The sequence below is a fragment of the Rhinolophus ferrumequinum genome, chromosome 7 (genome assembly GCF_004115265.2).
Source record: "Rhinolophus ferrumequinum isolate MPI-CBG mRhiFer1 chromosome 7, mRhiFer1_v1.p, whole genome shotgun sequence".
In the NCBI taxonomy this organism is placed as follows: Eukaryota; Metazoa; Chordata; class Mammalia; order Chiroptera; family Rhinolophidae; genus Rhinolophus; species Rhinolophus ferrumequinum.
In genome coordinates this window covers 92,435,107-92,462,231 of record NC_046290.1, presented here as the reverse complement: position 1 = coordinate 92,462,231, position 27,125 = coordinate 92,435,107, and the positions used below count along the sequence as shown (strand labels likewise).

General features: G+C 40.7%; 1 protein-coding gene and 1 long non-coding RNA gene across 2 annotated transcripts; both read right to left on the bottom strand.

Annotated features, from left to right (window-relative positions):
• Positions 1–908: 908 nt before the first annotated feature.
• YWHAG (tyrosine 3-monooxygenase/tryptophan 5-monooxygenase activation protein gamma) lies at positions 909–26,819 on the bottom strand. Its single transcript, XM_033110363.1, has 2 exons — positions 26,516–26,819; positions 909–4,249 (listed from the first exon to the last, which is right to left on the bottom strand). The coding sequence occupies exons 1-2, from the start codon at positions 26,600–26,602 to the stop codon at positions 3,593–3,595; spliced, it is 744 nt and encodes a 247-aa protein (XP_032966254.1). The 5' UTR covers positions 26,603–26,819; the 3' UTR covers positions 909–3,592.
• LOC117024801 (uncharacterized) lies at positions 22,050–25,054 on the bottom strand. Its single transcript, XR_004423512.1, has 3 exons — positions 24,723–25,054; positions 23,976–24,074; positions 22,050–23,513 (listed from the first exon to the last, which is right to left on the bottom strand). It is a non-coding gene; the product is annotated as an uncharacterized LOC117024801 (long non-coding RNA).
• Positions 26,820–27,125: the final 306 nt, after the last annotated feature.

Sequence of the window (27,125 nt, the reverse complement as noted above, 5' to 3'; positions counted from 1 at the left end):
CACTTCCGTTGCCACAGCTATACCTGCCGTGGCCACGGCTATACCTGCCATGGCACTCAGGGTGGTTCTGAGTGATGACTGAGCCAGCACAGGTGAATTCCTTCAGCACACAGGCAAATACTTAGGCATACAGTGTTATTCCTAAAATGTGAATTAAAATTTCTCAAAAAAATTAAAAAGCCATCTTCTTCCCATGTGGTCAATGCCCGCCCACCTTCATACACACACACCCAAGCCGATGGAGGAGGAAAGCCTTTGCCCTGGCATTCCTCCCTGTAGACCAACCCCTCCTCACAACTGGTTGTGGCAGAACACCCAGGTCATGGATGTGTTCAGGTGGTAGACACAGCCTGACAGCTGCCACCGGCAACAGTGGGCTGTTGAGAGCTCAGCCCACACCAACCAAGGATGCTGAACACCCTGAAGGACTGAAAAACCCAAGACGGTATGTTTATCAACATTTGTAAATGCAAAGAACTACTTCATTTGACACACGATGAGAGTACCAGAGAGATACTAAACCAGGCACGTGACCCCATTAGACCTACACCCCCCAACCCAAGGCTCAGAAGTTCAGTCGTCTGCCCAAAGATCAAAGGGAGCCATGATTCAAACTACGGTCTCCGTACTTCTCACAAATTGTACCCTGCCTTCAAAGATCTAGTTGAAAGCACTCATTTTGTAAGAGAAACAATGAAGGCCTAAAAAGTGCAATGATTTTTCAAGGTCGGTAAACCGAGGCCTGAGTCCTGGATATAGGCATTTTGCAACATATACTGCCTTGCCCCTTTGCCCCCAGTCCAACCTCATTCTTTGAGTGGGGGACGGGGTCAAGAACACCCACGTTCAATCAAACCTTCAAAAACAAAGGAAAAATTGAAACACATTAAATAATACTTATGCAGCACTGACATCAGATCTGTAAGTTTATTTGCTCAATGTACGACAGCTACATAATGACTCACATTCATGATATTCCATCACTGAGGAAAACTGCTAAGAATGGTCCGTGTGTGAAATAATTCCTTAGAGAAACACGGAGTTGGAAAAATAATCACTGATTAGACCTTAAAAAGAGTTCACTGCATAACATGACAAAAAGCACAAAGGCTCATTCAGAGAACAGTCACTGTTCTCCTACACTGTAATAGTTATAATTTCACCATGACAAACACCAGACATTAAGATTAAGCTAACACTGGTGTTTCTTTTGCTCCCCCCCCTTAAAAACAAAATATATAACTGCATGTCACTATAGCAACATCCAATACAGATCAATTTGTTACAATCACTATTTGGTAGAGCAAACTTTACTCCCAAAAGGAAAAATTAAATTAAAAAAACTTTAAAAAATTTGAAGACTTAATTTTTTTGTCATAGGAATACATAACACCTACAGTATAAGTTAATAAATTTCAAGCTACTGTATAGAAATACAACACTAGCATGCACAATATTGTATCAATAGAGTAATGGAGTAATCATTTCACTGGAGAGACAGTATCATAGGCAAGTGCATTTCTTTAAAAATAAAGAAAAGAAAAGAAACCATTCAAGCTGCTTAAATATCAAGTCTCCCATTCCCTCTTCATTTTTAGCCCTCAGGTATGATTTTATCTTGCATTATTCTAAAAAGCAGCCAGAGCCAAAGCTGAAATTGAAAAGAAAAATAGGTTTTGTAATTCCAGTAAATCATTTCCAAATGCTACAAGAAAGGACACAACACTGCTCACTGGACATGAAGATAAATTAAGGAAAGCCCCACCTAACCCCCCAAATCCTCTTGCGTTCCTGGCACTCACTGGAGGGCCCTGTAACGGCACGAATGCTCGCTTTCTCCTATTCGTTCTTCTGGTAGGGTTCAGTTTAATGGGGACTTTCGCTCTAGCAAAGGAAGGGGACCTTCTAAGGAAAGCCATGCTGGGTAGACTGTGCAATGTTACAGGTATCATCACCATTCTATCTTCCCTGTCACCTGGATCCTGTTCAACATATTCATTTCATAATTGTAAGCTCAATTTTGGTATTAGCAAAACAAGTGTCAGTTTTTCCTCAATTATTACCTTCTTGCCTAAATAAAACAAGTTTAGTGTCATCACCTATCTCGGGAGTTCACACTGTTAATGATCGTATACAAAAGGTGAATAAACACACATGCAACAGATTATGTTTTCAGACATTTATCCAGAATGAGAATAAAGGGCCGAAGGCTAACTGAAAAATTTGTGGAAATAGCAATGTGGTTTCCTTCAATTCCGAAACGCCCTGATTACAAGAGAAAAATGAATCTCTGATTTCTATGCTTTGATTAAAGAAAAAAAAATACATAGAAAAAAGTTTTGGTCAAATAGGAGTTAAGTATTTATTACCTAAGAATGATTTTAATTTGTTTTCTCATAACAATTCCTTGGGGAAAGAGTGTTTTCAGGAGGAAAAACTGACACACTTACAAGGCTCCCGAAATCAAGACAGAATGTTTATGAAAAGCTCTTCCTTTTGGATTTTTCTACCAGTAAGCTTCTAGCACCTGAATTTTCATACACTGCACCACCAACTTTCTCAAAACCACCACCCAGATTCTATAACCCCACCGAGTGGCATTCACATAAGGTACAGTGCAGAAGACTCAAGTGAAGAGTGAAATGGCAGCGTAATCCCTGAGGAATGAGCTGTGGCAGCTTACAAATCAGGATTTCTCTGAAAATATCAACACGGTAAATGACATACAGACCTGAATTTTCTCTATTTTTGTGGTGTTTAACGTTTCTATTAAAGTGATTTTTTTGTGGTGGATGTAAGTTAAAATGAAAGACAAAAATCCCACAGCCACCTGCCAAGCACCTATTAACCAAAACCTAAAGGAGCCTTGATGTTCCTCAGGCAGCCTTCTGGCCTAGGAGAAAACCACCCTGGATCAGGCTAAATACGGATGGAAAGCCAAAATAACTAGCAAAGGAAAACGCACAATCAATGACTTGATGTCGCATATGGCTGTAATGTAGAAATACTGTAAACTGCAATTTAGTGTTAATACTGTCAACTAATCAGAGACTTCAGAAAATTAGCAAGGCCTAAACCATAAGGGTACATATACCTTATGTTCTAAGTCTGTCAGTTTGGGATTTAAACTATTCCATGTTTGGTAGAGTACACCCTGAAAAAAATGCACAGCTAAAACAGATGAGATAGAAAGTACCCAAAACTTAAGACAAGAGCATATGTACATAAAAATCCTTACTGGAACCACAGAACTTATTGAATGAGGGCCATTCCACTGAAGTTTCGTTTCATCTTAAAACCCTATTATCTAGCAATAAGTTAAATTAAAGACAGCTCCACTTGCGTTAATCTACAGAACAGTCCATATGCCGGTGTGAGACTGCTACTCCAATACCAGCACAGCTAGCCTGACTTTCCACTAGTGGTATTTTGGCAAAAATGTCAAAGAGGCGATCAAAGACAGGACAGGTCGTGGGCTTCTCCCTAGGAAGGTCACCCTCCCTTTCCCTCCCCCACCCGACCCCCAACTCATGGGAAAAAAATAAAGACTGCAGTAGTAGCATCAGCGTGCGCTGCCAGTCCACCTGGGGCCTTAATTGTTGCCTTCCCCGCCGTCGTCGTCTTGCTGATCACTTGTCCAGAGCGTTAGGTTGTCGCGGAGGAGCTGCATGATGAGAGTGGAGTCCTTGTAGGAGTCCTCATTCAGAGTGTCGAGCTCGGCGATGGCGTCGTCGAAGGCGGTCTTGGCCAAGTGGCACGCTTGCTCGGGGGCATTCTGGATCTCGTAGTAGAAAACGGAGTAGTTGAGAGCCAGGCCCAATCTGATGGGGTGAGTAGGCTGCATGTGCTCCTTGCTGATCTCATGGGCTTCGCTGTAGGCCTTCTCCGATGACTCCACGACAGTCGCCCTTTTCTCTCCAGTGGCTACTTCAGCCAGGTAGCGGTAATAGTCCCCTTTCATCTTCAGGTAAAACACTTTGCTCTCATACTGGGTCTCACTGCAATTCTTGATCAGGTAGTTATCCAGCAGGCTCAGCACATCCTGACACACTGCTTCCAACTCCTTCTCTATTTTCTCACGGTAAGCACGGACCATCTCTATCTTCTTCTCATTACCATCCGCAGACGTCTTCTGCTCAATGCTACTAATGACCCTCCAGGAAGAACGACGAGCCCCAACTACATTCTTGTAGGCCACAGAAAGGAGGTTTCTTTCTTCATTGGACAGGGGCTCATTCAGCTCTGTCACCTATTAGGAGGAAAGAATGAAGAGTTGTTATGGTACAGTCGGTGTCGGCTGAGTTCATCGTATATTTAGGCCACTAAAACAGTTAACAGACGAAAAGTCAGGCTGTGCGGGTGCATGGAAGGGGAACAGAGGTAGAAGCAGCGACAGAGAAGGGGGAAAAATAGCAGCTGGCTCAATGGGGCCTGAACCCCTGCTTCTCTCCTGAAGACACACGCTTAGCACATAGCTGTTCCATGAAAGAACTATCAAGTCCAGCTATTAGAGGACAAATCAAATTTTAATCTAAATTGCAAAGGTCAACAGTTCTCTCATGTAATATTACATGCACACTGATCCTAGGGATTTTAAGTATAGATGGCTTATAATATACACCTCAACATTCTTTTTAAGAGAACAGAATGACAGCTTCCTCCTAATCTTGCCCTGTCTACTTCAGTTTCCCATCCCTTTTGGGTGAGAATATATTGAGTCAACTTCAAGTTGACTTTTGAGAAACAAGGATGCTTTTCTGCTCTTGTGTTAAGATCTTATGAATTACGTATCTCAGAAAGTCAAAACTGGGGGCATGGGACTAAGTCTGAACACTGAGATATTTTAGCAACTTGGGGAACACGTATTTGTTGCAGCGTTTTACAGGAAGTAGAATTAACAATACAAAAGAGTGGAGAGCAAAGTACTTCTGAGCTGAGTGGGCAATAGGAATCAGGCATTTCTAAAGGGTCTTCATCGTCCCAAAGATTAATCACCTTGAGGAAACTAAAGCAACAGCACACCAATGTTCCTTATTTTTATGATTACCAAACTGCTTATAATAAATCAACTCACTAACACTACATTTCATTATATTACCTGATTTCTGCGATCTCAGAGCCATCCATATACTACCGTGTTTCCCCGAAAATAAGACCTAGCCAGACCATCAGCTGTAATGTGTCCTTGGAGCAATAATTAATATAAGACGCAGTCTTATATTGTATATTATACTGTATTATATTATACTATATATTATACCCAGTTTTTATTATATAAGACCGGATCTTATACTATACCAGACCGGGTCTTATATTAATATTTGCTCCAAGGACACATTAGAGCTGATTGTCCGGCTAGGTCTTATTTTCTGGGAAACACGGTATTGTGTGACCACCATACGAAACAGAAAATTTTACAAGAAGGATAGAGCTCTTACTTGTCATTCCTATTCAGGGTTACATTTCTGTCTAGTTAACTATCATATCTAAACTGGTGTATCCTAAATCAACGGCTAAGTCACAACTCAGGAATCCCAGCTCATTCCTACGTCCTAGGTCTTACAGCACCCTAGAGGGTTCCCTCGCCTCAGCCTCTCATGTACCTGTGCCCTTCGTTCTCCCGCCCCTGCCTAGAAGATTTTCCAGTGCTCCTGCCTGGAAAACACAGTTGTCAAGAACCAAGTCAATAGCACTGTCCCTACGGAATCTCCCCCACTGTCCGCAGTCCACTCCCAGTTAAACTGGCTCCTGTGTGGTCCTCACTGTTCCCTGCGAGGAGCAACCACAGCTCCTACATAACATTGTATCACTTATAGATGTGAGGGGTAGGGGGTACAATCCAAAGGGGTGCTGAACTATGGCACTAGGGCGGTGCTGGGGCACCGAGACTGTTCTCTCTATCTGAACCGTTTAACATTCGGTATGTACTCCACCTTTATGAAGGGGTAGCGTGGGGGAAGGTTACGCTTAGTAAAACTGGTTGTATAATTTAACAGTAGAGATAATTAAATCAGAATGTAAACCAAATCATACTTCTTCGTTTACTGCAAGCTTTGAATAAATGGATCATGCCTTGCTTACTAATTCTCACAATATCCAGCAAATAATATTCACTCAAGTATTTCCTGAACTGATCAGTAGTTTCTCTTATGTTACTATGCATTACTGACTCTCCATTACAACGCTAGAAACACCAGTACCTCTATCCGATAGGACCTAAGTGCAATCGACCGCAGAATGAGGGCAGGGTTTGGTCCACTGGACGTCAGAGCAGAAGGAAACCGGACCAAGGAGCTTTCTGCTCCACAACCCCTAACTCATCCTATGGAAACACCCCTTCTCCTGAATAAGGAGGCTTTAATATCTCACATACAATTCTGTGCTTTGGAAACACTGTTCTCAGCCCTCAGACCACTGTCATTCCTATTGATTTCTGATGTATATTCAAATAACCCAGAAGACAGGGGTTTTCCCAATCCCACCATTTACTAAATGACCTTGGGAGCAAGCCATTTCATCAGTCTGGGCCCTCCCTGGTTTGCTTATCTGAAAAAGAGATTTCTGCCTCTTTCCTAAGGTTATTATTCTAAGGGTGTATCAGACGAACAATAAAGTGCTCCTGACACAGTAAAATGCTAGAGATGTGAGCATTTTTGAGAATACCTTGAATAATTTTCCTGCATTTTAATTCTCCCCTAGGCCTCTCAGTCTTTTACATAATCTCCTAGCTTATCTTCCTATATCAAGTATGTCTTCTCCACTTCATTCTGCTCTGTTCTAAGCTGAAACTTCCTCACCTGTCTTGTATCACTTCCTTTCCACAACCTGTAGTATCACATAGCTAGCAAAATTCCCCCGACTGGCTTTCAAACCACCCCGAGGCCTGGGCACGATACCACAGGACTCGAGCCTATATTCACCGAAGACTACCTGCCTCTAGTGTAACCTGATAACTGTCTCCCACGCAAGAAGCCAGAGTGCCTAAGGCCGCTGAGATAGAGTTCTGGCCTTTCCCCTAAATCATGCTGTCCTTATTTCAAGAGCCAGTAACTATTTAAAGCTCAAATTACCTCACCAGCTATATACCGTCAGCTCTCCTGAAGCAAATGAAGTTCGGCTGCAGAGCCCAAAGGTAGCAATCTATGCTTAGGGAAAGTTTGTCTAGTTGTCAGGTTCAGACAAACCTGAACCTGGATATTACGAAATGCCAACATCACCTTTAGATACAGTAACTCAACCACATTTGGAACATACCCAGAAGTTCTGTCACTGAAAAACTAAGAGGAAAAAGTCCGCTCAAAGGAAAGTAAGCCTCCTCTAAAAACCTTAAATCAGAATTTTAAAAAATCCTTAAGAGCAAAATGACTTATATGAGAATTAACCTATGATTTTTACATTAAAATAGATCTCAACCATACTACTTTTAAAAGAGAATTTTTCAAAAGGACAAAAAACTTGGAATTCCCATAGTGTCCAAAAAAGGGTTAACCAAGATAGAATAACTATTCAATGTGGGAAGATGTGAGATATGCATCATTTGGGAAGAGAGGTAATGTTTTTCAAAAGTCACTGAATTGTTTCTAAGAATGCAACACTTGTAAATACCGTCTCAAAAATTTATTGTCTTGGGTGTTTGTATCTTCTAGCATTATGTGTTCTGCTTAAAAAAAACAAAATTGACGTTTCTCATTTCTTAACTCCTGTGATACTAGCTCAAGTTCAAGTTTTTTTCAATAGAGAGCTCTGAGTAAAAATAGTAGAAAACTGTTATTCTCACCAACAGTTTAAGAAATAGAACTCCCCAAATCCCAGCCACTAAGGAACCAGACATTAATTAATTAGTGTCAACTGTTCTCCCCTAAGAGTTGAGGAGAGAAATCTTTTCTACCTAAGATTAGCAACCCTTGAGATTCTTGGAAAGCTATTTAATGACTTTCTGACCCTCAGTCTTAAAGCACCAAGTCATTCACAAATCCCTCAATTTATCAAGAAGTTTAAACTGTAATGAATGCAACTTTAAATGTTTTAATCTTAGATAAAACTTGAATTTATCTTACTTTATTTAAAATGTATTTCTATCTTACAGAACCTTATGTAGATGTTACACAATAACAGTAATGGTGGTAAACATAAAACTGATTTAAGAATCTGAAAATCTCCACAAAAGAACTGAAGTTCACATCCAAATAAGATAGGAGGGATGAACAGGCAGAAAAGATAACTTTTAAGGCAGTGAAATTATTCTGTATGATACACGTCATTATACACTTGTCAAAATCCATACAATGTAAAACACCACGAGTGAACCCTAAGGTAAACCGTGGACCTTTGGGTGATGACGTGCCCACACAGGTACATTGTAAATGTCGCCCTCTGGGATGCTGACAGTGGGGGAGGCTACGGGGGGGGGGGGGGGAGGCAGGGAGAGTATGGAAACTCGGTGCTTTCCACTCAATTTCACTGTGAACCTAAAACTGCTCTTTTTAGATCGTTTATTTCAAAACAAAAAGCTAGTAGACACTAAGTTTGACATTTGGCTTTCATGTATTTTTTTGTCCTCCCAGGTTTGGAATACAATCACCAGAAAGGCCAAGCAACAGACCATGATAAAGGTACACGCAGTGACTGCTATATACAAACACCCCTCCCCAAACCAGAAGTAAGATGACAAGATACAAGAAGGGCATCCGTGTGCAGGTAGGGCCATGGTGTCAGCACACTGTAGGCAGCGTCAAAAGCGCCTTTGTGACCAGCCCCAATGAGGTTTCTCTCCTCAACTCTTAGGGGAGAACAGCTGACACTAATTAATTAACGTCTGGTTCCTTAGCAGCTGGGATTTGGGGAGTTCTATTTCTTAAACTGTTGTGAGAATAACAGTTTTCTAACCTTTTTACCCAAAGCGCTCTATCTTCAACTCACTGATACCACTGTAAATAAATGTGACACTGTTCTGGCTTGAATACAATTAATCATTTATTCCAGAGATGACCTAACTAAAATTTTTGAAAATGATCTGAAGTTGTGTCTCTCATATCTGAGTAAAATGCCTTAAACTTTTCTGTGCAGAAAACAAACAGGCTCAAGACTGCTATCTTTAGAGAGGTCTGCTTGCAAAGATGACCCATGGCTGGCATCTGAGAACTTGCGAGTGCGACCCTATGCTGAGCCCTAGCGAATCATTACAGCTGGTAGGACAGTCTTGGTGACCTCCAACACATTCATTCTAGAAAACTGGATATGTCGCATAAGGTCTGATGCCAAGGGAAGTATACTTAAAGCCACTCCTTATCAGGTAATTCATCAAGCATTCATTGAACATCTAGCATGTGTCACACTGCCCCACGTGCTACAGATACCAAATTCAGTGAGCTATCCTCAAGATGCTCAGTCCACGAAGAGGAAACACAAGCTTATTCACAGTGGAAAACCAGTCTCAGAGGTATTATCAAGGTAGCAAAAACTCTGCCTGGAAAGCTCAAAGAATATTTTAATTAGGAAATAACAACTTTAGCTGGGTTTTTTAAATCCAGCAGCATGCACTTGAGGAAAATTGCAGAAGGGAAACATTCTAGGAAGAGGAACATCCTAGAAGAATCATGAAACTTCCATGGCATACTCAGGGCCAACCTCAAGGTCTCCAGGCCAAGCTCACCAAGTCCTGTGTTCTTTTCACAACTACCCTACAGGGGACATTATACTTACTAGACAGGCATGATGAAGAGACCTAACTTTTTCTAATCACACCATTAACACACAGCAGAGCAGGGACACAAACTGGAGCCCTCTGGCTTCAAATTCTGTGCTTTCTCCCCTGCAAAGTCCTGATAATCTAAACACTGCAACACATCAGAGAAAGGGCTAATTTCTCTAATACATAAAGACCCCCTAAAATGAATTTAAGACCAACCAGTAATAAAAAAACATGGGCAAAAGGAATGGACAGTTGAAAGAAAAATACAAGTATAGTATTTAACCTCATTCATTAGAAATGTTGGTTTTTCTCCTATCAGATTGGCAAAACTTGAAGTTTGATGACTCATCGTCAAGGTGACAGCCAGGGTGAACAGCACTTGCACCCATTGTTGGAAACTGGAAGCTGGTGCAGCCTTTACAGCGGGCAATTTGGAAACGACTATCAAAACCACAAATGTTCAAAACCTTTGACTGAAATTCCATTCCTGGAAATTGATTCACAACATTAGTTAAACAGCTAAAGTCTGGAACCACCTAAATGATCTTTGATAAGATATTAGTTAGGTTATGATACACCCAGGTAATGGAATTCTAGATAGTCATCACAAAAGGATTTGTATTATCAGCATACTTCTAGAAGGGTCTGAAAACAGTAGCTGAAAGGCAGCCAAGGTTGAGAAGGTTGAATTTTCACTTGTTACCAGTAGTACCTATTCAAACAACCCCTCTCCATAATTTGCCGTTCATCGTATCTACAATTAAAGTGTAAAGCTGAGTTTGAAAACCAAGTTTTCAAAAAGTCCAAAGTCAGTAGTTGTATAAACAAGTTTATTTTTTATTTTATTTATTTATTTCATTGGGGGAATATTGGGGAACAGTGTGTTTCTCCAGGGCCCATCAGCTCCAAGTCGTTGTCCTTCAATCTAGTTGTGGAGGGTGCAGCTCACTGGCCTATGTGGGAATCGAACTAGCAACCCTGTTCAAAGCTCGTGCTCCAACAGAGCCGTCCAGCTGCCCTTAAACAAGTTTACTGATATAAACAACGAACTCAAACCCACATCTGTTGCTTTGTGCTCACCACACCCCCTCCACCAAGAATCTTTTTTAAAAAACTTATTTTAGTTGTATAAAAATCTTTCATCATGTCATTATAGACATTACAGCTGATATATAAAATATAAGCTATAGATTTTAGCTGTTTTATTGACATATTAATTCTAACAATTTTTCAGTTTATTCCCTACATAAGTAATCTTATAGTTTCCAAGTGTCACTTGTCATTTCCCACTGTTATTTCTTGTACTTGTATCACATCTTACTGCAAGGACAGTGTTAATGATATTTGTAATAAGCATCTTTGTTTTGAATTTAATGGGATACTGCCAGTGTTTCATTCTTAAATATTTCCCTTGGTTTAAAAGATATTTTTTCTATCATGTTAAGGAAGTATCATCTATTCTGTATTTTTCTAAATAACTTCCGTAATATCAGAAATATGTTTTTCACCAAAATTGTAATTCCCCTTTTGGCCCTCCAGATAATCCTTTATGATTTAGTATTGTTATTCCCATTTTAAAGTTAAGAAAATTAAGACTCGGAGCCAAAGAAGGGAACCCAAATCGAATGGCTCAAAATCCCTCATGCTTTCCATTACTCACCTTAACCAAGGTGGGCAAGTTTTTTATAAAATACTCTCCCCGAGCAGCCCTACCCTTGAAGGTCCAGTACCTCATGAGATCCACACATACCGATTTCTCCAGGTTCAGAGCTGAAGCACAATGCTCAAAATGCTGAGTTACCACATGACTCAGCAACTCCACTCATAGGTATATACAAGGAAAATGAAAACAGAATGTCTAAACAAAATCTTGTACACGAATGTTCACAGCAGCATTAGTCAACACAGCCAAAAAGTGGAAACAATCCAAATGCCAAATGATGAACAGATAAACAAAATGCAGTATTAGCCATACAATGGACTGCTATCCAGGCCTAAAGAAATGAAGTACTCATACACGCTACAACATGGATGACACTGAAAACGTTATGCTAAGTGAAATACAATCATCAAAGACCACACATTTATTGCATGATTCCAGTTGTATAATGTCCTGAATAAGCAAATCTATAGCAACAGAAAATAGATTAGTGATTGCACAGGGCTGGTGGTTGGGGGGGGGGGTTGGGGGAGTAAGGTGTGACTGCAATGGATACACAGTTTCTTTCTGGGGTGATGAAAATGTTCTAGAATTAGGTAATGGTTGTGGTTACACAACAGAATTATACACTTTAAATGGGTGAACTGTATATGTGAATTTTATCTCAATTTAAAGCTGTAAAAATAAACTTACTGTACTATACCATAGCATTTTCACACATACCAGCAATTAAGTATTAACTCATTTGTTTGATGAGTTTAGAATTCCAAATACTTCATATTTCATAATATGTGGGCTAACACAAAAACTCAATGCAGAGAGCACAGATCTCTAGCTCTTATATTTAATCCTTCTCTTCTGACTTCAGATAAACTCCTATGCAGTCTGATCCTGATGTAGGTTAGTATTTCTCAATACCCTTTCCAAAACCGACAACAAGAAAAGTTTGTTTATTGCTCAGGTACAGTTAAAACAAATGAAAAGGGGTAAGAACCTTACATTCTTTACCATGGTATTTTTCATTACGAAGCATTCAATCCCACCACAATGTGAAAAAAGTCAAGGAGGGAAATATACTAAAGTAACGCACTTCCCAAAATACAATCTACACGCATACCAAACTCTTCCTTCCCCTACACCTGCACAACTTCTGTGAGGACTCGGCCTGTATCCACCTCCAGAAGGACTTCACGTCCGTTATCTCCCTCCAGCTGCCACTTGTTAGCCTTAAGAATTTTACCTCTTCGGGCCAGAATCAATTCTTCAAACAGGTAAAGATAGTTGCATGTTCCTGGTCTTCTCTACTTACTTTTTCTATGATCTGCACACAATTCCCCTCACCATTCTGAGGCTTTCCCCCCAAATATGCTCGTTTGCCAGTACCCTTTGGCCTATTATTTAGAATACAAAACTTCAAACTTCAGCTGGGCTATTTTCAGAATTCAGCAAACAAATGTGCTAATATTTATAATTTCTAGTTTTATCATAGATCTATTTGGGGAAGAAATGAAATAGCTGGTATGTGAGAAAGTGAGGCATTAACTACGTCATAGTGCAGGAGTTCTTTAAAAACAACTCCATTGAGATATTATCTATTGGGCAGAGGCCAGGGACGCTGTTGAACGTCCTACAATGTACAGGGCAGCCCCCTACAAGAGCAAATAATCTGGTCCAAAGGTCAATAGTGCCAAGGTAGAAAAACCCTGCTCCAAGCCATCCACACCCAGAACCAGATCCAAGAGTTGTTCTTCCTCATACTACAGTTCTCTGCTCCCATGCTTTCCCAGCCACCTAAAAAGTTTACCTCCAGAACCCATGAAGAAAAATTCTCTATATACTTTTAAGGCCTAATTCAAATACTACACTTACTTCCTGAAGCCTTCTGACAAATTCTCATGAAGAACTAGTAACTGCTTACTCTTATGTATTAGTAACTTTTACCTTGCCCCTTTTATCTTCTTATTTCTAATGCCTTGTGCTGTTATGTACCTCCCTGCCACACACACAAAAAAAACACCCTAAAGTCTTTAAGGGCAGGTAGCACATTTCACTCACCAATGAATCACCATGGTACCTTAACAATCACTTCTGAATGTTTGTTAAGTGACAACATGAATCTACATGTATCCAGCCCCGACTGTTTGCAAAAATGGCCCAAATAGTCCCTACCAAACCTGTATATATCTCCTTCCTTTTTAATAGGATTTTGCAGTTCCTTCCATCAAGAAATGGAATATATTTCTCCACCCCTATGAGCTGAACTTTGGTCATGTGACTTGGTTTGGCTAGTGAACATTAGCAAGTACGAGGCATGCAAAGGTTTGAAAAGTGCTTGTGTTGGGGTGGCCGGTTAGCTCAGCTGGTAGCACCAAGGTTGCCAGTTCCCCACATGGGCCACTGTGAGCTGTACCCTCCTCGAAAAGGAAAGTGCTTGTAGATCAGGAACCTTCCCCGGCCTTTGTAGTTCATCCAGCCTACTGGAGCTAGTCTAGACCAAAACTATTATACAACCAACAGACTGACAGAAACAAAAACATGCTTCTTTCAACTTTTGCAGTGTTAACTTCTGCATAAATTAACTTCTGAAAATCAAATCTGCTGACAACTCCTACTAATTCCTATTGCAATCTCAAAGGTCCTATGTCATTTTCCCCACAAGCACTATTTTAAGCGCCATCTCCACCCAATGTAATGACCTGTTGAATCTGGAGCCAAGGTACAGGATTTTAAGCAAAAACTAAGGTAACTTCATTGGCCTACATTCCACCGGCTGCTCCAATGTGATCTCACTTTTTGACAATTAGGACATATTTCAAAGCTTTGCAGATTGCTATTTAACCCCACATATCATGAGAACACCCATCAAATGTCTTCCAAAAATTGAGATATACTATGTTCTAGCACTCCTTTTGCTAGTAGTCAAATAATCCTATTCTGAAAATTAGTTACATGGAAATTAAAGATCAAACAGATTCTCATAAACCCATATTGACTCCTTCATAATCTCCTCTTTCAGGCCTTTGCTTTGCTTCTACAATTCTTCCTGGAGTTAATGTCATGTTCACTTTCTTTTAAGACCATTTACCTGTGTCCAGACCTTTGGTTATACTTCCATTATCCAAGACTATTCCCCAAATTAATTATAAACAAAAGTTCAGTTATCTCACTGATTTTGACAAATTATCCCCAAATCACCTCATTCAGAATCATCCACTTTTTTTTTTTTTTTTTTTTTTTAGGATTTTATTGGGGAAGGCGAACAGGACTTCATTGGGAAACAGTGTGTACTTCCAGGACTTTTTTTCAAGTCAAGTTGTTGTCCTTTCAATCTTAGTTGTGGAGGGTGCCGTTCAGCTTCAAGTTGTTGTCCTTTCAGTCTTAGTTGTGGAGGGCGCAGCTCAGCTCCAGGTCCGGTTGCCATTGCTAGTTGCAGGGGGTGGAGCCCACCATCCCTTGCAGGAATCGAACTGGCAACCTTGTGGTTGAGAGGACGTGCTCCAACCAACCGAGCCATTCGGGAGCTCAGCAGCAGCTCAGCTCAAGGTGCCGTGTTCAATTTTAGTTGCAGGGGGCACTGCCCACCATCCCTTGCAGAACTGGCAACCTTGTGGTTGAGAGCCCACTGGCCCATGTGGGAATTGAACCGGCAGCCTTCAGAGTTAGGAGCATGGAGCTCTAATCACCTGAGCCACTGGGCCGGCCCCAGAATCATCCACTTTTAAAATCAAACTCTTGACTTTCCATCCTAGAACCACGGCCCAGTTTGTCCGGAAGCTCTCAGAGAAGGCCCCGGCACTGCTAAACGCTGCTGTTACTCGAAGCCTCGATTGGCCACATTCTGGCACTATGCCAAGGTTGGGTTGGTTCCTCCAACCCCTGCTGAGATCCCTACAGACATTCAGAGCTTGAAAAAAATAGTCTATTGTGCTCAGACTGGTGGCTTCAAACAGCTCAGTTAAGGAAGCTCTGTTGAATTTGGTGGCCACCGAGGTGAGGATGTGGTTTTATGTCGGTTGGCGAGATCACAGGCAAGCCTGGCATCACTGGCTATCATGTTTGAAGACCAATCTTTAGCATCTGTTTCTTTTTGGTTTATTATTTGAGTGTTCTTGGACCCATGTGTGATCAGACTGGTATTTGAATAAAATGTCAAAATCAGTATTTTCTCTATCAAAAAAAAGAAAATCAAATCAAACTCTTATTCTCCAATACCAGTCCTTACTCCCACCTACTGGACTTACTCTTGAACCCTCCCCTTTTTCTCTAAGCTCTTTCCCTTTAGGCTTTATTCTTATTCCTTCCTTCCAAGGTTCATCAAGATTCATCAATTCCATTATTTTTGCATTAATATCAACTTTCCTAGGCCTTGTCCTTCTGCTGTATCAACTCTTAAACACCCAAGTGCTCAATCAATCCAACCACGCAGGCTTTTTCTACTCTTATACCCCAAATATAGGCAAGGTGGAAAGACAGAGACACCAACAAAAATAAGTACAGATTGTAGTCACTACAAATTAAGGGTTTTTTAACCTCAGCTGGGCCCTTCCACTCAATGCCTAGCAATCCTTGCTTACTTTACAAAGTAACCACTAGATAAGCCAATTTCAAAGCCCTTACAACTGCACCTTTCCCTGCCTCCTCCCAGTATGTCCAACAAGATGCTTCTTCCCCTTCCAACATATTCCCATCAGTCATTCTCTTTCCCGTATTTTCCCTTCTCCTACTCTTCTTTTAATACTGTAATAGTCCAATTACAGTATTAAAATAAATGGTGCCTTTTAATCCCATCTCTTCCATTTCCTTCAAAATCCAGTTTCTGAAAATTAGTCTACACAGCAGGTAGGTCCCTGAAGTCATTTCACTGTAACATTGATGAGATGCCATAAGAACTTAACTCTTACATCAGTCAGCCTGTGGTAACCTTGGTTTCCTTATGTTATTTCACTCAAAGCTGCCGAGCCGATTGGTGTTAAGCAAGGATTTTCTGTATTTGTTAAACATTTCTTCAACATTCTTTCACTCCTCATCCCATTCCACTGTAACTAAAGTCATCAAATGTCTTCCTATTTCACATATCCAGTATTATCTTACATCATCATTTTGAATTTTAATTCATAAAAAAAAAACCTAATACAGGGGCGGCTGGATGACTCGATTGGAGTGAGCGCTCTCAACAAGGTTGCCGGTTCAATTCCCACATGGGATGGTGGGCTGCACCCCTGCAACTAAGATTGAAAATGACGACTGGACTTGGAGCTGAGCTGCGCCCTCCACACCTAGACTGAAGAACTATTTGGGAGCTGATGGGCCCTGGAGAATCACACAGTTCCCCAATATTCCCCACCCCCAAAAAGTTGTCTTAAAAAAAACATGATTTAAAAAAAAAAGAACTAATGCAGCTGACTACTCCTACCTTTCTTAATACTGTCTTCATTTTATTAGCATTCTTTCCTGGTTTGCTGCATATATATCCACTCTTACGCGTTAAGTCTTTTTATTCCTCATTCCTGTCACTAATGTGCTACTCCCCAGAGTTGCACATTTTGACTTCAACTCTCCATTTTACCTGGTGGACTCCCACTATGAGGGCAGAGGCTATATTCTCAGATCGTAGACCAGAGCCTGGTCATCAGTGGGTCTTCAGTAAACATTTTACTCGGGAGGATGGGGAGAAAAAAATAAAACAAAAAATAAACATTTTACTTAGTAACAGGTAACAGGTAACACTAACTGCCCACTCTGCCAAACATTGTTCTAAGTGCTTTTCTAGTATTAACATGAAACCATGGTGTTTCTATTTACCTCCACTTAAGTTTCCTCAAACTCAGCATGGCCTCGACTTACTTAATCCATCCTGCCCATCATTTTTCCTTCCTTTTTTGTTCTGTCTTCAGCCATCAAAGGCTGCTGTCCTCATCCAGGCAGGCGTCGCTTCAGCCTAGACCCTACAAGACTAATCAGTCTCCCTTCCAGTCGCTGGCTTGTCTTCCTATTCAATTTCCACATTGTTACCAATGCTCTCTTCAAGACCTAAAATCAGATGATGATTCTCTTCTACTTAAAAATTCCTCAATCACTCTCCATAGCTTAAGAACACAAATTCCACAAGGCCCTTCATGAACTGGCCCATTTACCTCTTTAGACGCAGTTCCTACTATTCCCCCAAAGGCACATTACTGCAGTGGTTCCAAGTGTAACCAATAGTGAATAAATAATCATAGAACAGATTCTGCTCCTTGTACATCCCAAAGCTAAACATGTTCTTCCCTATCTGAACATTCTTTCCTCCAACCTTTCCTTCTCCCCTCAACCCTCCACCTCGACCCCCAAGATACTGCTCTGGCATCACCTCCTCTAGGAAACAAGAGCTGTATTTGATGGAGAATGTGGTACTGGGAGTTCAGGTGTCTAGGAGTGGGGATACCACCTCACTACTAATGTGGTGCCCGGAAGGCCTGAGGCTACCATACTTAGTCGAATGCTACTGCCCCCTAATAGTAAATGATATCCCCTAATGCTCAGTATGACCACAATGATTCCACAGCCCTGGGCTCACTTCAATTTTTATGTGTGGAATGAATAGTCCTACAAATGTTCAATAATCCCCCATCACAACTCTGTCTTCCCTTTGTGATTCTGGATCAGTATCCTTCACTTCTCCTACCTGCCTAGAACGTCTACAAAATATTCCAATTATCATTTTTTCTTTGATCTTCACCCAAGTCCCCTCAAAACATGTTTTCACACTCCAGCTTGTGAATTCCACACAAGAGCATATTATTTTGATGTACAAAAAGGTCACAGCTTCCTCCCATTTCTTTCAAGTGAGGTATATGCTTTCACTCAGTTCTGAGTGGTAATCTATCACCTCCTGCAAATACCTATAAGACTCCAATGGCAAAGCCTACAGTACTTACCCCCTCACGTTAAAAATCTGAAGTCCTCTTTTGTTAAATGATATTTAAAACATACCACAATCAGGGGATCAAATGTTTTCTACAATAAACCAAATTACACTCATGTTGAGTAATATACCTTAGGACTAAAGGAAATTTGTTCTGTATTTTAACCTACACTACATAACGACCCTCTCATGCACAACTAAATGAAAAACTTAAATATACAGTAGTTTAAAGGATTTTTTCATGCTTCTGCAGACAATGGAACATTTACTAAAATTAATGAAAATAAGTCAATTAATGAGACAACAGCTAAAGAATCACCAGTATCCATAAATATATTACCTGTGACTCTTTTCTGAAAACTAAAAAAACCTATTAAAAGATCCTTGGATTTAGAGAAAAAAAAATTTAGCTCAGGCCTTAGGCAAATTACACATTTCCATCTGTAAAATGGGAGTGTATCGCTTTATAAAACTGTTGTGAAATTAAGTGGAAAACGTATATAACGATGCTTCCCAAGTGACAGTAAATGTCAAATTGTATTACAGTATTTTATCTAAGAGTGTGTAACTTACAATCTTCTAGCTTCCCCAAAAGATTTTAGTCAGTGCAGAAATCTACAGAACAGATATTTTTAAAAAGTCGTAACAAAAATGTACCCTAAGTTTTCCATTGTGGTCCTGACGCTTAGTTTCACTCATCTACATTTCAGAGCAATGCTGTACTGCAACAGCGCAGTAAATAATGGTACTGATGATTTTCACAACAGATATAAATGCTAAAACGTTTGTCTTTAATCATCATTTGTTAAAAATACGTGTATGTATAACATGCGTGTGTGTGTATATATATATATATATAGCCAGCCAGCTTATGAAGAGAAAAATGATCAAAATGCAAGAGTCCCATATATCCAAAATAAGAACTAGTTATAATTCAGTGTTTTTGAGAATCTATATGCTAGACATAGTTCTAAATAAGTAATGTCAATAGAAATGTTTTATGCATTTAAAAATTCAATCCACTTACTGGATTAAAAAAAAAAAACTGTTCCTCAATAAATGAATCAAGTTCCAAACATCTCAAGTCTTTACCTGCAGGACCTTCAAACGTTAAAAAATAAATACAATGGCAGCATACCGATCTAAATTATTTATATCATTACTCTGGTCAGCTCCGTACTTCTGAGCATAGATTCAAACCCAGGCTGACTGGGTCCAGACAGTATATTTCCTTCCTTCTTTCCTCCCTCCCTCCCTCCCTCCTTCCCTCCCTTCTTTCCTCTCCATCCATCCATCACCCACCCACTCAGTAGTATACTGACTTTAACGCAAAATGATTTTTTAAAAAATGCTTGGCAAGCAACAAAGCCAAACAACAGCAAAACTTGTTTATTCATTGTCCTCAACAAATCAATTGGGTTTTAGTTCTTCTATTGGATTAGTGATAAAGGCTAGAACTGACAAACAATCTACCTTTGTTGTCCTTTCAAAGAAAATTACAGTAAAAACTTTAGGAAGCATGAACAGTCCTGTAATGATAGAACTCTTCTCTCAACCCTCAGACACTGCCACCATCTTTCCCCTCCCCACTAGTGACCCACCCAGCCTTTCCACCAACCCCTCCCGAGTAAAGGCTGAAGGGAAGCAGCACATGGTGCCCTCTGAAAAGAAGCACTCCTCTGAAATTCCAGGAATAATTATTTGCTAACTAAATTAAAAGCTTTAAGCAAGAAAATATACTTTGAGGTTGCCAAATTTGAATGTAAAGAGATTCCGCTGGTAAGTTGAGCATTTGTGGCAAATATGGGTAATTTTAATTGAATAAAAAGCCATCTTCCAAGGTGGTAAATCCCAAAGGGGCGGAAGAATATGAAAGGATGTAGCTGTAAGACAGGCCAATATGCTGCCAAATGGTGAAGCTGGTTATATGTGGGGGTATATTATATAACCTAGTCATCTTTATTTTATATAAATCTGAAGGTTTCCGTATTTTTTTAAGGCAATCATTCCAACCACCAGAAAGCAGCAAAAGGGAGACTTGCCAAATAAGCTAGCAGTCAAGCTTTCCCCCATTTCAACCCCATTTTTTCTTCTTGGATACAAAGAGCAATAGCATATCCTTTGAATTTTGAATAGGTATGTATATAATACCTATTCAAACAATTACATTTTTCAAAACTTTTAAGAGATGATACTGAGTAGTGGTGGTTTCAAGATCCTTAAAAATTATTCTTAGGCCATTCTTTCAGCAATTCCACTTTTGGGTCTCTATCCTAACGCATAAACTGTGTTGAAACCTTTAGACCCAAAGATATTCATGGCAATATTACTTATAAATTTGGACAGCCTAAATGCTAAATAAAAAAGTTAAATTATGACACATCCATAGGATTATTCAGCCATTGAAAATACTAGACAGAAAATATCCTTGAAATGTCAAAAGAAAAAGGCAACAAGAAAAACCAAGCCTAAACTCTGTAGACAAAGACATGATGGAAATCGCCCTCCATGGGGACATCATTAGTGACAATGTTAGTCATTTTTTCCCCAAATTTTCTAGCATCCTAAAAGCCACTCAGTTGTCAATCCCACTGATAACAGCCTTCCAAAAACCAGACTCCCTTAGAAAACCACAGCATGCCAAAATTCAAGATATTCTAGAATATTCCTTCCCTGCTCACTTGTTCCCACTAGCTTTCCTTGCCTCAGAATGCCCCTTCCCACTGTTCCTATCAAGTTTTCCTTGCCCTTCTGGATTGGGTCATTTTCAACCTAGTAGGAAAAAAATCCAGTATCTAAACTTTAAAGTTTCTATTTCTATTACACAGATGTAATTAGAAAAGGCCAGATGTGGTTCATGTGTGAAGAGCAGAGCAGGATTTGAAAAGAACCATCCACCAGTCTACCGGTACCAGGCAGGCCTCATGTGAAAGTACTGGCAGGGAGGCAGGGAGTCCGGGCCTATTCCAGCGGCTACTACCCACGCTGGGCCTCCACTGCAGATATACTCATGCACTGTTCCATGTTCAACTGCTACAAAAGGAGCATTGTATTGAATTGAAAGGTTCAGTCAAATAATGTTAAGCTTATTTCTACATCCTCCAAGTACTGGCACCATGGGCAACTTTGTTTCCTAATCTAGGTTAAATATGGTGGCTTAAGTGTGGTATTAATAATTGCTTTCAGAAAGCTAAAGAAATTTAATGATCTCTTTCAAAACAAACCTGCATTTTTAAGCCTATCTCCTGTTACCTCTTAGCCCTCTCATTTCTCCCCACAACTGCAGCTGCTCTTCCCTCAGCAGTGGGGGAGGGCCGCTAAGGGATTCCTCTTGAGCTACTACTGTCATTACATGTTCAGCTGCCCACTGCTGTCACTGTCATATTCCCAGCTCTGACACCCGTTCTAGTAACAGAATTATGGAGAGGGGACACTACACCTAGGCCCTACTCAAAGTCTGGCTTTAGAGCTCTCCAAAAATATCTCACTCCAAAGATTAAAAAAAAAGACCACTGAATTTATTTGGAAATTAGTATTTTTAATGTCACATTAAAAATCTGTATATGTAAGAACACTCTCATTTCTATTTACCTATTCACAACCCAACTAATGCTCTGTGGTACATTAACAGTATTCAACTGAGGTAAAGAAAAACCTACCCCTGGGGGACATACCTTTACAAGTGAAAGGGTGATGAAATCTTGGCTTAGACTTTACCGGTTCTTTAAAAAGGAAAAAAAACTCATGCAAATTCAGATTTACAATTTTTATTGTTTCTGCAAAACCATGGGACCAAACCAGTTATTTAACCATTTATCTTAAAATTAAAGCTTTCTTTTGGGAATTTTTCTTTATCACTTTTCCTGTAACTACTTTTTTACTACTCAAACTCATAGATTAGTAAAATCAAAATTTCAAGTATCTCTACAAGTACCAATTTAAAGTAAGATGATATGGTTTGCTAGTGAACCAAAATAATAGCTAATATCTAAAATGGGATTTGGGGGACAACAGAAAAAGATTATGAAAGGTCCTAAGGCAGCTGGTACTGGTTGGCAGACTTTAAAACCTACGAAGACAACAAATACAGCCCCCCAAAATTACAGTCTCAAATATCTGGTCAAGCACTAAGAAACAGAGCTTAGAAAATACGACAAAAAGATAGTGGTTTATATGTGATTCCCCCCCCTTGACTATTAAACATGCAAAGTGGTCTTTGTTTTTCTTTCACATCCCATGGAATCTGGTAGGGAATATAGAAATAATCAGATGTCCTGCCAGATAAAAGGGTTAGGGTTAGTGACATGGGGTGAGAAGCTCCTGATGGCTTCAGAAGCACCAAAACAATGTATTTCATCTCTTATTGAAGGGAATCCCATCAGTTTAGAATTCCATGTGTGAATAGCTCACAGCTCTCAGGACTGCACAGTGTTCCTCAGGGGACTGCTGCCACACAGCAGGGAAACCATTTTTACCAAAGTCAGCCTTGGTGGAAAACGAGGTGTACAATGAACACCAGCACCATTTCCGTAATCTCCAAATAGTGAATAGCTTGCTCTGATTTTAGGTAAATTGTTCTTATTTATTTGGGTGAACGTCGTATGGTTTTTAAGCTCTATAACTTGAATGGAAATACAAACCTAGCTAAGTCCTTTTTTAAAATGTACGCTGAAATGGTTCAGAAGTTAGAAAACAAAGAGATACTGATTACCACTGGCTACGCTGTTGTGGGCCCTCCATTACTGACACATTCTTGAATTGGTTATGTTTTATAATCCAGCCAGCTATAGCCAGACCATTATCACTTTTTAAAGATATCGTTTCCTCATTTTTTCCCAACATCGTGAATATACTAAATGCTACTGAATTGTACACTTTATGTTATGTGACTTTTATCTCAATAAAAGCAAGGTCATTTTTTCCACTCTTTTAAATAAATTAGAGTTTGATGTAATAAATAAGGCTTCCCCCAACTACTAAGGGACAAAATCCTCCCCAATGTTGGCAGTTATCCAAACGACTAATTAAAAAAGATACATACGAGATTTTTAATAATTACAGAAAGCAGTTAATATTCATTTCAGTTATCATGAAGGACAACACATAGAAAGCAAAATGTTGTCTGTATTCTTTCCACCCCAAAGAACAATTGAAACCACATGACTCAGAATAATGGCTGGCAGAAGTCCACCTCTGAAGAGTCTTCAGAGGTATTACTCCATTAGCGATAATGGCTATTGATCTAGCCTCCTGAAGAGCTAGTAGGAAAAACAGAATACTTAAGATAGTAAGAATTTTAAAGTATATCGATTCTACTAGGAAGACTTTTTAATATAATTAAGATAGCTTTTTGCCACCAATGCCCCACACACACGGAGTTAAATTGCTTAACCCAGTAACTTCAACAAAATTAGTAGCCCAGAACGTTTTTCTCCCCACCCCCCCAAGCAAATACCGTATCAGTAGCCTACTTAGAATATTAACTTCTCAAGAGGCTATTAAAATCCAAAGGACAAGACAGTATTTTCTAACCACTAGGAATCATCTAAGTATTCACTCTCTCCTTAAATACAAGACTACACATTTATCTTAAAAGACTAAACTTCCTTTTTTCCTTTCAGAATACTACATGTTACTTCTCTCCTGGTTACCCACATACAACTACCATTCTGTTGCACAGGTCCCAACAGTGTCATTACTAGGATAATATTATTAAATACCCGTAAGTTTTATCCCTCTATCAGCAAGGCAATTTCAGAGAGCTCACTGGAGTGGCAGGATTGAGTCTTTTCTTTATATCTTCCTGTATTTTCCAAATGCTTCATGATGAGATGATTTTTATAAAAGGAAGAAACAAAGTTTTATAAATAGTTACCATTTTTGAGCACCTACTGCATTTATTTAATCCTCACAACTTTTTCAAATAGGTACTGACCCATTTTACAGATGAGGAAAATGAGGACTGAGGTAAACGTACTTCTTCAAAATCACAGTAAACAGGTTTGAAAAAAAAGGTCTGCTTTATTTTACAAACTGTTCTTTCCTCCAAGCTCCATCAAGGAGCAGAAGCATTAATAAAGCAAAAGAGAACTTTGCCAAATCCCAAAGTGTTTTGTAATAGATTCCCATTCCCTAACATTTACTGAAAATGACCTAGTGGGAAGTCATAACTGTTTAAGGTTTTTATTAAAACCTGCCAAGTAAATTTGCTATAAACCCAAGTATACAGCCCATCCTTACACTATGACCATAAAACATTCTTGTTTAAAATTTCTATCTTTAAAAATACAAATTATCTTATCAACTTTTGTGAGAAAACTAGAAATAGGAACATGAATAAGCATATCTGTAGGTCACTGATTTGCATGTCTAAGGATAAATGAAATTCTTATTTTTGCACCAATTCTTATCTGGTGGGAGATGAAGTACTCAACTCCACCTGGCTTATCAGCTAATTTCTGCATTACCTTGGACAAATGCCATTTGCATACTCCCTACCAGCCCTTAGGTGCATTGCAGCCTCTGTGTCATTGTGTGTGACATCACTGGGTTGCTATGGATATAGGTGCGAGGTCACTCGCTTTCCTGTGAAACTAGAAACATGGAAAAATTAGAAGAATCTAAATGACATGAACTAAAGACATTTCCAACTATTAAAAGTGCAACTTCTATCATTCTAGTTTTAAAATGTTTTAAGACAGCAACTGTGGCAACATATTAATACAGTGGTACTACCAATTTCAGAACCAATGTTCTTCCTTAGTGAGATAAAAAAATCTTTGTTGTTCACATAGCTGGCCTAAATATAAAAGCATTATCACCTCTGTGAACTAGTGAAATTATTCAGGAATCTGAATACCTGTACTGCTTCATTAAACAGATTTAACATGCAAGGTACACTTCTAAATAAATCCACCTCACGCTGGAGGTACACTTTAAAATCTTGGTTACATAAGGCGGGAATTTAAATATTAAGTTAGTGGGAAATCTAAATCATTAATTGGATAATTTGCCATGTTTCATTTAGTAATGGCTCCATGCCTCCCCTCGAGTATCAAAGTCGTTGACAGGCCGTTAGATAAATGTAGTGTTACTGACAAAATGGTGCAATACAGGCAGGAATCTGCATCCTATACAAAATGCGACAACTGGAGATCAGTATTCTCTTTTCATCAGCATGAGGATGCGCTAGCTTTTTTAAAAAAAAGCCTCAGATGTATCTAACAAAACAAATTGGGAAAAAATAAAAAAGACTTTTTCCCCTTTAAAATAACTCCTCCCAGCCTCCACCCAGTCTAGGCTCTCTGCAATATGACAAATGCAGAATCTTCTGGAATGACTTGATACTGCCTCCCACCACCGCTTTGTTTGCAATATCAGATCAGAGAGTATTTTTTCAACTTATTGGAATTTCAACAGATGTGTGCCTGTATTTAAAAAAGAAACAGCATGTCACAAATTGAACCAGTCAGCTAAATTCACAACCTTTATTTTGAAGACAATACCTACCCTTTTCAATACAAAACATTAGGGAAAAATGGAGATGACAGGTTGAGAACAATCAATGAAAAACGCTAGCAAGACAAACGTTCCCCCTTCCTTAAAGCACGAGGACTTTGCTTTGGGAAATGGAGAAAGAGGAGCCTTTTGTTAAGAAAAACGTGAAAAAAGAGGTTTCGACTTTGCACCATTGAGCCCAGGTTTTCAGGAGAGCCTGACTACATTTTTCCCGGGGAGACTCTAAAGGATCTGTCAGGAGCAGCAGTGGGGAAGATTTGGGGAGGGGGGTAAGTATTAGGAAACCGGGAGACCTGCTCAGTGAATGGGAAAGGCGCCGCCCAGACACCAGGGAGAGAAAGAGGAACCGCATCCATGCGGTCCCCCGCCCCCACGCCCAGGCTGGGAGGAGGGGGAAGTGGGGCACAAAGGATGCCCACGGCCCCCGCTCAGATCCCCAGCAGCTCCAAAGACGCGGGATCCAGGGACCCTGCTCCCGAGACCTGCCCTATTAAGACCCCGCCCCAGCCCGAGCCCGGGGAGGGCCGCGGAGGCAGCGACGCCAGCTCCCGCGAACACTTTGGGAGAGGCCGCGTCACAACCCGGGTTCCCATCATCGAGACGTTCCCCTGTCCCCTCACTGAGCGAGGAGGGGCGGCCAACCCTGTAGTCGCGACAGGCGACTAGTCCCTGGGCCGTCCACGCGAAGGCCCGCGTCGGCGAATGGGCTGGGGCGATGCGGGGGAGGGGAGGAGAAACTCACGTTCTTCATGGCCGCGGCCATGTCGTCGTAGCGCTCCGCCTGCTCCGCCAGCCGGGCTTTCTGTACCAGTTGCTCGCGGTCCACCATCTTCGGGGCTGAATCGGGCCGAACAAGGAAATCGGGACGGCTAGAGGGATTGGAAGGCAGCTGTGGCGCGGCTGGAGCCCGTGTGCCGGAGGAACCGATCCACGAACCAAGCAGCAGAGGCGGCGCGGAGGCTGCGGTTCAAGTTGCGACCGCGGGACCAGGCGCGAGGCGGCTGCGGCTGCTGTGCGTGCAGCGGGCGGACAACCCCCTGCGGCCCCGCCCACACCGTGACGCAACTAGCCCCGCCCGCGCACCCCGCCCAGGCTCCTCCCCGGCCCTTCCGCTTCTCGGGCGTCCCCTCCCCAATCAGCTTGCCGCCACCTTCTAGGCGTCCCCTTCCTTCTCGGCTGCACCCCAGCACTCCCCGTTCTTCATTTCACTCGGGTTCCTGCGGCCCAGTTTCTCCAGAAGCAGTCCACTTCACCTTCCCCCTTCAGACCCCCGCCCTGCCAGACCTCCGGCGCATGGATCTCTGGGAGTTGTAGTTCATCCACTGGCGGGGTGATACGTTGGAAAGATCAAG